General features: G+C 45.7%; 1 protein-coding gene across 7 annotated transcripts in view; it reads left to right on the top strand.

Annotated features, from left to right (window-relative positions):
* Positions 1 to 12,292, top strand: part of LOC137369057 (xanthine dehydrogenase-like) — a 225,248-nt gene that overhangs the window by 202,359 nt on the left and 10,597 nt on the right. For all 7 annotated transcript variants that reach the window (XM_068029610.1, XM_068029607.1, XM_068029609.1 and 4 more), the window contains 3 exons: positions 100 to 237; positions 3,757 to 3,904; positions 10,410 to 10,590. In XM_068029610.1, the coding sequence (XP_067885711.1) occupies positions 100 to 237; positions 3,757 to 3,904; positions 10,410 to 10,590 (467 nt within the window). The remainder of the gene's footprint in view (positions 1 to 99; positions 238 to 3,756; positions 3,905 to 10,409; positions 10,591 to 12,292) is intronic.

Below are 12,292 nucleotides of genomic sequence, written 5' to 3'. Positions count from 1 at the left end.
CCACCCGGGGAAAAAGTTTCTGACTGTCTACCCTATCTATTCCCCTGATCGTAATAATTAATAATACTGTAAAGATGTGGCTTTGTGTTATTTGTACAGGGTGTGGCCTGACCCACAGCCCAAAGGTGCCCCTCAGTATAATTCATATGGAGTGACTGTGGCAGAAGCTGAAATTGACGTCCTCACTGGCGAGAACCAGATCAGCCGAGTGGATATACTCTTTGATTGTGGTGAAAGGTAGGAAACAAAATTGGCAAGTAGCAAATGAAATGTTGGGGGTTTGTCGCTATCATATTCTGCTCTTTAGGCAAGGTGGGAGGGTCAATCGCATGAAACATTCAGTCCAACTGAACACTCAGATTGTTCGAATGAGGGAAGGTTGGTAGGTTGCACCAGTCTATTTCCGATGACAAGACAAAATACCGTCCCAGGCAACCCCCACTCCTCCTTCCATATTGCCATCCCAGCAGAGGGAAGCATATCTCAGTGCAACCTCTCCTCTTCCCACACATTGGGGGCAATTTTATGGAGACGATGGGAGTCTTGGCCATCGGCTGGAGGAACCACAAGAGACCTGCGTTGCCTCCTTTTGAGGAAGGCCCACCGTATTACAAAGCAATCAGGTACTTGAGAGGTCATCAGTGGACCTTTCTTGGGATCAGTACCCTGGGGGTGGGAAGTCCCACCCACCGAGAGCTGCTAGCCAATTAGAAGCTGGCAGCTCTTTTGCTGGGCGGCGCCCCCAGGGAGGCGGCGGTTGCTGCCAGAAGGACACCCACTGGAGGCCCAGCATTACAGAGCCATGCAGGCCTGTGGGAAGGGCTTCATGGGGTGGGGGGGGTTATGGGGGAGGGGGTGTAGAGGGTTGGCAGCAAGGGCCCCCCTTCCCAATGCCAGGTATCTCGAGTGCCTTTGAATGAAGGACCCCTCCCCCGCCCACCCAGGAGACCACAAGCAAGCCCACACCAGTTTGCATGTCTTACTACTCGCATGGCGACAGGTCCGTCTGCCGCTAGGTTACTATCAGCAGCAGTGGGAAGAGGCCCTTAATTGGGCATTAATTGCCCCTTAAGGGCCTCAATTGGTGGCAGGGTGGGTAGGCGTGCATGGGCCTTCCCGCCACGGACATAATCGGGGTGGAGGTGTGAAGGTAGTGGGGTCACCAACTGCCACCATCGCACCCGATTAAACGCCCTCCCCGTTTCCGAACACCTTGTACCTCCCCCCACCACCACCTCCACCCAACCCGAGATGTCTCATCCTCCTCTATCTGTCTTTGCATGTGTTGATTTCCCCACCGACTGTCGGACTATGCCAACAGCAACGCCCTGCCCCCCCCCACCCCATGCCCAAACAGGACACTCTGAATGAAGTGTTTTTGACAGTCCAGCCTTATTCCCGTGCCGAGAGAGTTTCTTTATCACCTGACTGTCCTTCATCCACAAACATACTGTGTACTTTTTTCTTCATTATTTGAAAATAATGAGAGAGCCCTTTCCTATCCTGAGTGGTGTGAAACAGGGCTGTGTTCTCGCACCCACACTTTTTGGGATTTTCTTCTCTCTGCTGCTTTCACATGCGTTCAAATCCTCTGAAGAAGGAATTTTCCTCCACACAAGATCAGGGGGCAGGTTGTTCAACCTTGCCCGTCTAAGAGCGAAGTCCAAAGTACGGAAAGTCCTCATCAGAGAACTCCTCTTTGCTGACGATGCTGCTTTAACATCTCACACTGAAGAGTGCCTGCAGAGTCTCATCGACAGGTTTGCGGCTGCCTGCAATGAATTTGGCCTAACCATCAGCCTCAAGAAAATGAACATCATGGGGCAGGACGTCAGAAATGCTCCATCCATCAATATTGGCGACCACGCTCTGGAAGTGGTTCAAGAGTTCACCTACCTAGGCTCAACTATCACCAGTAACCTGTCTCTAGATGCAGAAATCAACAAGCGCATGGGTAAGGCTTCCACTGCTATGTCCAGACTGGCCAAGAGAGTGTGGGAAAATGGCGCACTGACACGGAACACAAAAGTCCGAGTGTATCAGGCCTGTGTCCTCAGTACCTTGCTCTACGGCAGCGAGGCCTGGACAACGTATGCCAGCCAAGAGCGACGTCTCAATTCATTCCATCTTCGCTGCCTTCGGAGAATACTTGGCATCAGGTGGCAGGACTATATCTCCAACACAGAAGTCCTTGAAGCGGCCAACACCCCCAGCTTATACACACTACTGAGTCAGCGGCGCTTGAGATGGCTTGGCCATGTGAGCCGCATGGAAGATGGCAGGATCCCCAAAGACACATTGTACAGCGAGCTCGCCACTGGTATCAGACCCACCGGCCGTCCATGTCTCCGCTATAAAGACGTCTGCAAACGCGACATGAAATCGTGTGACGTTGATCACAAGTCGTGGGAGTCAGTTGCCAGCATTCGCCAGAGCTGGCGGGCAGCCATAAAGACAGGGCTAAATTGTGGCGAGTCGAAGAGACTTAGTAGTTGGCAGGAAAAAAGACAGAGGCGCAAGGGGAGAGCCAACTGTGCAACAGCCCCGACAAACAAATTTCTCTACAGCACTTGTGGAAGAGCCTGTCACTCCAGAATTGGCCTTTATAGCCACTCCAGGCGCTGCTTCACAAACCACTGACCACCTCCAGGCGCGTATCCATTGTCTCTCGAGATAAGGAGGCCCAAAAGAAAAAAGAATTTGAAAATATGGAGTTTAATACTGAAATTTACTTGTTCTTGTAATAATCGTTACACATCATAAAGTTAACATATCAAGACAAGATTTGTGAAGCGCAGCTGCCAATGCGGATCTTCCCAGCATGTGGGTAGAGAGCACGGAATTGGGTGTGAAACTTGATGCCTCACCTCTGCTGCCCTGGCTTCTGTCTATTGAAGCTTTGCTCCAGCAATGTTTCAGCATTTCAACCCGGTAGTTCACAGAGGGTCGCCTCAGCTTTCTGCAGAAAAAATGTAATGGCTCAATACGCAGATCACTAAGCTTTTGTGATGCAAATTTAAGACAGTAAAGCACTCAGCGGCTGTGAACATAATCCTGTCAACAGAAGAATGATTGTACACGTGGGGATGAGGAGACACAACGGTGAAAGCTGCCAGTAGAAGCTTTGTAAATCTGATGTGGTTTGTATTACAGAAGTAATTCTCTAATAACCTTGGCTCTGTTTTCTGGAATCCACTGTGCAATCTACAGCGCTCTCAGTAAAATACAAACAACTGCCCAGGTGGTAAGTTGCATGTGGGCAGCTGTTTGAAAGTTGTAATTCCAACTTTAGTTTCTGAACACTAGTCCTCCCCCAATAACGTAAATGGAAAAACTGCATTGATGATCGCTTCGACCATCTTCAGCTTTTAAAAAAAAATACAGCTGACACTGCCAAAGACAGTGTTAACATTATTGCTGCTGCATTGCTTTCTTCAGACACGCTGCAGTAATCCTAACCTTCGCAAGTCTTGGTGTCTCCTAAATCAACAGCAGCATCTCATTAACCTTGCACTGCTACCAGTAACATTAGTACTGTCATCAGAGCAGTGTTATTAATAATGAAATTAACTTTTATAAAGTACTGTTTACCCTACACCCAATTCATAACTTTTTTAGTTACTTCCCATTGATGTCATGATGAAAGCAAGGCAGCCAATTTGTATGCTGCAAGGTTCCACGAACAGCAGTGGATAAGTAACCAAGTAAATGATCTGTTTTTGGTGGAACGCTCATCTTTCTTCTTGTTATCTGCAGCATGAACCCTGACATTGATGTTGGACAAGTTGAGGGTGCTTTTGTCATGGGCATGGGATATTGGCTGCTGGAGAAGATGATCTATGACCCGAAGACTGGGGATGTGCTGAATGCAGGGACGTGGGATTACAAGCCACCATTCAGCAAGGTAGGTTTAGAACTGAAGGAAACATTTAGGGTGGTATTGATTGGAAGTCCCAGCGACTGACAGCTGCTGGCCAATCAGAGGCTGGCAGCTCTTCTACTCAGCAGCACCATCATGGAGGCGGTGGCTGCTGCCAGCAATGCACCAAACCAAGGCCCAGGATCTTCAATAGACCTAGGCCACAGGTGAGTGATAATGGGAGAGATTTCACAGGTTGGGGGTTGTGAGGGAGGGTGTTGTAGAGTGTCAGCAGCAAGGGCAGGTGGGTGGCTCTCGGCATGCCGCCCTCCACCCCCCTGCCTTTCCAATGCTGGGTCCCTTGATCAGGCATTAAGTGCCTTTGAAGGAGGGACTGTTTCCCCACCACCCACCCCCCCCCCACCACCCCGGAAGCCAGCAAGCAACTCACACGGATTTGCTTGTCGTGCTCCCTACATGCCTGCCTGCCGCTGGGTTAATACTGATGGCAGTGGGAAGAGGCCCTTAAGTGGGCATTAATTGCTATCCACGGGCCTTCCCACCACGGTCTTAATTGGGGTGGAGGCGGGAAGTTGGCGGGGTCCCCACCTGCCACCATCCCACCCGATTAAATGCTCTCCACGTCTTCAAACTTGCCATGGGGGAAAGCATAAAATCCAGCTACTGTTTACTGAAATCTGGTGGACTTAATACATAGTATCTATCCTTTGGCTGTTGGGATTTTGTTTTAACTCTCTTTACTGTTTACCATGGTAAGAATCATTAGCGGTTTATTACTTTTCTAACTATTTGTTTTATTAGCATTTAAATACAAGTTTTATGGATAGAGATTCATACAACCTTTAAGTCAGTAGCACAACTCAAAACTCAGAATGGCCAATTCTGCTTCAGGAGACTGACTAACTCACTAAAATAGCTGGTTTTATACCTATCTTGCTGGCGCAGAACAAGCATCCAGCACTTTCCCACACACTCACAGTATCTCTCCCTCTCTCTGCCTTTACCCTGCCCCCCTACAATAGTCTAAAACCAGTTGAGACTACAGCATCTGATGTTTACAACAGCTTTTCACATACTGTCAAGACCTTTTAGACAGTCTGCTGAATGCCACCAAGTTTCCAGCATGTTGCCTTGAACAGCTAGTTTAACAGTTCCTTTGTTGAATTAATACTTCATTCAGTTCCTTTAGTGGGTAATTACTTCATGCTTCCAACCATTCCTTTTAGTTTCGTTAAAACGGACTGAAAATTGAACTTACCCACTGTTTTATTCATATTTGTACTTGCGGCTGTTCAATTTTCAGTCCGTTAACACCCTAACTGTACTATTGCTTTGTCTTTCAACACGCCATTAACATATTGTTTGCCTTTGCTCCATGACCTTCTGGTCAGCTATTCTGTGACCTTGTCCTATCTACACCTTCTTTGTTATCTCTTGCCCCACCCCCGCTTTACATGCTTAGAACCTTTTACATTTCTAATATTTGCCAGTTCTGAAGAAGGGTCACTGACCTGAAACATTAACTCTGCTTCTCTCTCCACAGATGCTGCCAGACCTGCTGAGTATTTCCATCATTTCTTGTTTTTATTTCAGGTTTCCACCATCCACAGTATTTTGCTTTTCTACCAGTAATCATAAGCCCTTCAGTTGCACCTGCCATGTTTTGTTTGGCAGACCCAGAGTGCTCGAATTTACACTCGAGTGGATTAATTAAAGTTAGACAGTGCAAGGTTCTGAGATAATAGCAGCCTCTCAATAAATGATGCAAAAGCAGATAACAAAGTGGTTGGCATTTGAGAAAAGGTAACAAATGAATAAGCTTGCCACTTGCAACTTATTTTCATTTAAAGCCGAGTACTACAACTGTGGATATCAGTTTTATGTTGGTATTATGGTTGAGCATAAATGACAGAAAATTACCACCTCATTTATGCGTACTTGCTCAAAATGGATGCTGCTGATATCCGTCAGAATTGACTGCGGAAAATTGACAGCTGCAACACCATTGCTGATCTTTGAAAAGCTGGGAGTGTGAAGATGAAAAGTCAGTTCTTCAGTGCAACATGATGAACAAATATTGTTAACTTTTTCAGTGTAGAATTTCATAGAATTTTACAGAAACAGACCATTGAGCCGAACAGATCTATGCCAGTCTTTATGTTCCACACAAGTCGCCTCCTACCTTACTTCATCCCATTCTATCAACGCATTCTTCTATTTTCTTCCCCATGTACTTAGCTGCCTTCCCCTTAAATGCACCTATATTATTCTCTTCAGCCAATCCATGTGGTAGCAAGTTCCATAGTATAAATCTTTCTCAAACTGGTTGGCCAGATCACACTGCTACATCAAGAAAAAAATTAGTTGCATTATAGAGCAACTTTCACGATCTCGGGATGTTCCAAAGCACTTTACAACTAATGAAGTACTTTTGAAGTGTAGTCATTGCTGTAATATAGGAAACCTGGCAGCAAATTTACACACAGCAATGTTTCACAAACAATATTGTGATAATGACCAGATAATTTGTTTTTACTGATGTTAGTTGAGGGATAAATATTGGCCAGGACACCGGGGAGAACACTTTTCGAAATAGTGCCATGGGATCTTTCAACATCTCGGTTGGACATTAAACATCTCATCTGAAAAACGGCACCTCCAACAGAGCAGCACTCCCTCAGTGCTGCCCTGGAGTGTCAGCCTAGATCTTGTGCTCAAATCTGTGGAGTGGGACCTCAACCCACAACCTTGTGACTCAGAGGCCACCGCTGAGCCACAACTGATAATAGGCTTTTTATATTATAGGATGGAGCTTGGAGGAGAGGCCTAGAATGCCACTGTCTCCAATTTACTTCACCCCCTGTAAACAGGCAGTTCCAGCTGGCCTTGACATGGCAGCAACATGCAGACACTGAGTAAATAGATCATGATGCTGCATGAATCAGAAGAGAAAAAATATATTTGTGTATGAAGTCATAACATCGCAAAAGCACATTACTAGACCAATTAGATCAGTGACAACTAAAAACATTCCAGTGAGAAAACAGGTATGCCATGACGACAGTCTGAAACATTCCAGTTGGTTTACATTCATTTATATATTCTCTGGAGTTTAGAAGAATGAGAGGTGATCTCACTAAAACATTGAAAATTCAGAAGGGGCTTGACAGGGTAGACACTAAGAGGTTGTTTCCGCTGGCTGGCGAATCTAAAACACGGAGACACAATCTCAAGATAAGGGGCTGATCATTTAGGGCTGAGATGGAGAAATTTCTTCACTCAAAGGGTTGTGAATCTTTGGAATTCTCTACCCCAGAGGGCTGTGGATGCTCCATCTTGAATGTATTAAAGTGGGGTGGTGCAGTGGTTAGCACCGCAGCCTCACAGCTCCAGTGATGCGGGTTCAGTTCTGGGTACTGCCTGTGCGGAGTTTGCAAGTTCTCCATGTGACCGCGTGGGTTTCCACCGGGTGCTCGGTTTCCTCTTACAGCCAAAGACTTGCAGGTTGATAGGTAAATTGGCCATTGTAAATTGCCCCTAGTGTAGGTAGGTGGTAGGGAATATGAGATTAATGTAGGAGGAGATGTGGTAGGGGATATGGGATTAATGTAGGATTAGTATAAATGTGTGGTTGATGGTCGGCACAGTGGGCCGAAGGGCCTGTTTCAGTGCTGTATCTCTCTATGACTCTATTCAAGGCTGGGATAGACAAATTTTGGTCTCTCGTGGAATCAAAGGATATAGGGAGTGGACAAGAAAGTGGAGTTGAAGCCCAAGATCAGCCATTATCATATTGAATGGCAGAGCAGGCTCGACAGGCCATATGGTCTACTCCTGCTCCTATTTATGTTCTTATGTTTTGCTGCCACTTGTCGGGGCGAGGAGCCAAAGATCAATATAAAAGTACCCAGATTCCTGAAACACTGTGGTTCAATCCAAATACAAATTCCATGCATTATCAAGAGGGATTGGAAACTAAAAACATTTTGCCAATGTTCTTGAGTTAGATACAACAGAAATGAAATTGTGTCACCCTTCAGTTAATTATATTCATGCCTTCTAATGGTTATGATACGTCATCAGTAATTCCTGTTCGTCATATGCTGTAAATAATGATTTAAAAAATAATAATTTATGGGATGTGGACTTCACTGCCAACGTTTATTGCCCATCCCTAGATGCCTTTTGAGAAGGTGGTGGTGAGCTGTCTTCTTGAACCACTGCAGTCTCTGTGGTGTAGTTAATCCCACAGTGCTACCAGGTAGAAAGTTCCAGGATTTTGGCAATTACTGTGAAACTGGCAACGGATCTCACAATAGTCACATGTGGGTGGAATTTCTGGTCATTGTTACCAGTGCAGTGAAGTGGAACAGGTGCTCAGGACCAAGGGAAAGAATTTCATTGGCCTCCTAGAAAACCAGTAGCAGAATGGGAGCCCTGCAATTACTTTTTTTGCACTGCAAGCTTCCCCAGAGTTAAATGCATTGCTGAATGCGCCCGTATGGCTCTTTGGCATGGACATGGAACTTTGAAAGAACTGTTTTCGGAGGTTTTAGCATGCAGCCTCAGTCATAGTTTAACAGAGTGAAACACTTTGTAGAAAGCAGATTGAAAATTTATGCCTGCAACATTGTAAATTCTGACAAAGTTTACCTTGGCAAAGTACCTCATATCAACTTTTTTTTCTCATCAATTCCCATGTCCTTTGATTGTTTTGAATCAGTATTCGCTCAGGCTGCCACCTCTATGGAAAGCAGATTATAGTTCTTCTGTGTGGAAGGTATGTTTGGTTTACAAATGGGCAAGCCTTCCTTTGTTGCACTTATTGTATAAGTACCTGTCTAGCACCATATGAGAACAGAGGTGCTGTGAGGTCTGCCTTTTTCAGCTTTTTGTTCAGCAATAATCAAGCAGCACCTTTAATTAGGAGCTGCAATCTTTAAGAGGCACAGCTGCATGCTATTGCCTTTCCCTTTGTTCCGCAAGCACCTGTCACCAGGCTCAGTCTGGGCTGGAAGCTCACGATGAATGCAACATTAGACCAGCTTGTGATAGTCTTGTGAGGTTGTCCCAAGCTGTGTACACACACTAAGCTGTCCACTTCTGCCAAGATTAGAAAACTTGGTGATTTGGGCTGAATTTTTTGCCGCCCCAGCGGGTCAGCTGGTGGTGTGGGGACGGCATAAAATTGAGCGGGAGGCTCCAGGAGGCCTACCTGCCCCGCTGCTGCCTCTGGTCAAGTTTACGGCGTCGGGCAGAGTAGGCAAACAGCCTGCCCGCCCAAGGCCAATCAAGGCCCTTAAGTGGCCACTTAAGGGCCTTTGCCCACCTCCACAGGTATTTTACCCGTGGCAAGCGGGCGTGCTGGGGACGTGAGAGGCCGCCCAGTGATAGCTGCCAGCCTTTCCATGCCCTAGGTGGAGGCCATTGCAGTCAGGCACAGGGTGCCCGATTGAGGGTCGCCCCTGCCTCCCAACCCACCCCCGGGACCCAAAATGCCCCCCGTCCCCCCAGACGACCACTCCAGCCTCACCAGGGAAGGACCTGGTGAGGCAAGCCCAACTTACCTGGACTCCTGGCTCCATCAGGTCGGCTGGGCTGCAGTCCCAGCAGTGGCCACCACTCCTGGCCGGCAGCTCAATGAGGCAGGACTTCCTCCCTCAAGCGGGTGGAAGTCCCGCCTCAGGACAATTAAAGCCTGGGGACCCATAAAATGCGGGACAGATCCCCGGGCTAGGCGGAACCTTATGTTGGTGGTGAATTCCCATCTGCCTAAGGTAAAATCCAGCCCTTTGTGTTTGAAATGTATGACCTTTATGGAATGGGTTTCATGAAATCATGTTCATGAGCTTGTCTGAAACCGTCCTAAGATTTTCTGTTGACTCTCCTGATAGTTCAGTGGGCAGGTGGACTTCATGGTGTGGTACTGAGCCACACTAACCAGGAAGGCCCGAGGTCTGATTGTTGGTGTGCGCTAAATTAGCTGATATGATTTGGGTAACATTGGAGGTGCTATAATCAGGACCTACGGACCTGTGGAAAGGAAAAGCCAGCCGACATTCTCAATCTTGACCATTTATCCAATGAATTCACCCTGAGTTTACTTACCAATAGAATGGGGTGATCTCTTTGATTGTCCAATTTATGTGCCTTTGTTCTCCTCTCTCCGAGCTTCAATAACATTGAATTCATTCACAGACTAGGTTCACATAGAAACAATGTTCACTTAGGTAAGTAGCCTAAAATATGAAATAAAAACCCATTTCCTACTTTCTTTACTTTTCCTAAAATGGCTGTTTTTTGCTGAAATACATTCAGTAATTAGGTTCAAACTACAAAAGGATACCGGACTCTGGCATTAGCTTTAACAAAAACGTGGGTATACCAGAAGCAGAAAACAGGATAGGATGAACTTTGGTTAGTACAGTTGAGGACCAGAGAAGACATACCAAAAAGCATTTAAAAGTTGTAGAATATAAATGTAACTGCAGCTGTCAACAAGATCATCTGTTTCTGTTTTGTCTATCAGAGTATACCTATCCATTTCAACATCGAACTACTAAAGAATGCTCCCAACCCAATGGGTGTCCTTCGTTCCAAGGCCTCTGGTGAACCTCCCCAGTGCATGTCCTGTGTAACTTTATTTGCTGTGAAACGTGCTATTGAGGCAGCACGTCAAGACGTTGGGCAGAACGCCTACTTTCCACTAAGTGAGTATGATCAATGAACGGAGTGTCTTTACATGGTGTAGCATAGAATTTCTGATCAGTGTTATTTTAATCTTAGCATTAACCCATTTATTTTAAACAGGTTAACGCCAGCATTAAAATACGATCAACTGGAAAATGTAGGTTTGTGTGACTGTGGTAATAAATGTGTTTGACTAAATCATCCCCAACTTACAAGGCAAGTTACCAAGAATGCTGTGCCACTGTGTGTGGTGTTAATGGATACTCCATCAAAACATAATTTGATTAGTAGCCACTTGACTGCGCTACATTGTTAACAACTCTAAGTCTATTATTGTTGAACACAGTCCAGAAATTCCTCCCCCTCCTTTTCCTTTACTCTAACATTATCCCAATCAATATTTGGGTAATTAAAGTCCCCCAATATCACCACTCTATAGTTCTTGCACATCTCTGAGATTTCTCTGCAGATTTTCTCCCTATTTGGAAGCCTATAGAATACTCCTAGCAGTGTGATCATACCCATTTTGCTTCTCAACTCTCACCAAATGGATTCTGTCCTTGCCCCCTCAAGGACGTCCCCTCTTTCCAACACTACGATGTCTTCCCTAATCAGTACTGCCACCCCACCTCCCTTTTTTCCTTCTCTATCTTTTCTGAACACTTTATATCCTTGTATATTAAGCACCCAGTTCTCAGCATTTTTAAGCCAAGTCTCTGTTAATGCCGCTACATTGTACTTGAATCTTATTCTGATTCGAGCTAAAGAAAGACTGACTTGCATTTTTATATCATCTATCATGACCACAGGATGTTCCAAAGCACTTTACAGCCAATGAATTACTTTTGAAGTGTAGTTACTGTTGTAATGTAGAAAAAACAGAGCCCCTTTGAGAACAGCAAGCTCCCACAACAGCAATGTAATAATGACCAGATAATCTATTTTGGTGATGTTGAATCAAGAATAACTTTTAGCTAGGCCACTGGGGATAACTCCCCTGCTCTTCTTCGAAATAGTGCCATAGGATCTCTTACCTGAGAGGGCAGACAGGGCTCGCTATTCCCTCAGTACTGCACTGGAGTGTCAGCTGTAATTTTTGTGCTCAATCCTGCAGTGGGACTTGAGTCCACAACCTTCTGACTCAGAGGCGAGAGTGCTACTAACTGAACCAGAGATAACGCACTAGTTTTTAAAAAATTTATTCACGGATGTGGGTCGCTGATAAGGCCAGCATTTAATTGCGTAATCTTAATAGCCATTGAGGAGGTGGTGGTAAGCAGCCTTCTTGAATACGACTTTTAATTTCTTGGACAGTTAAAAGTTCACCACATTGCTGTCGGTCTGGAGTCAAATATAGGGCTGACCAGGTAAGGATAGCAGCTTTCCTTCTTTAAAGAACATTAGTGAACTAGATGGGTTTTTATGACAGTCCTGTAGTTTCATGGCTACCATTACTGATACTAGCTTTTACTGATACTAGCCAAGCTGTTCCAGTATAACTACAACACTGGCATCTACCCTGCAATGTGGAAAATTGCCCAGGTATGTCCTGCACACAAAAAGCAGGACAAGTCCAACCCGGCCAATTACCACCCCATTAGCCTACTCTCAATCATCAGTAAAGTGATGGAAGGTGTCATCAACAGTGCCTTCAAGCGGCACTAGCTTAGCAAGAACCTGCTCAGTGACGCTCAGTTTGGGTTCCGCCAGGGCCACTCAGCT

Source organism: Heterodontus francisci, chromosome 4, assembly GCF_036365525.1.
Source record: "Heterodontus francisci isolate sHetFra1 chromosome 4, sHetFra1.hap1, whole genome shotgun sequence".
NCBI lineage: Eukaryota > Metazoa > Chordata > Chondrichthyes > Heterodontiformes > Heterodontidae > Heterodontus > Heterodontus francisci.
The sequence above is the reverse complement of the archived record's forward strand: the minus strand, read 5'-3'. Positions and strand labels throughout refer to the sequence as shown.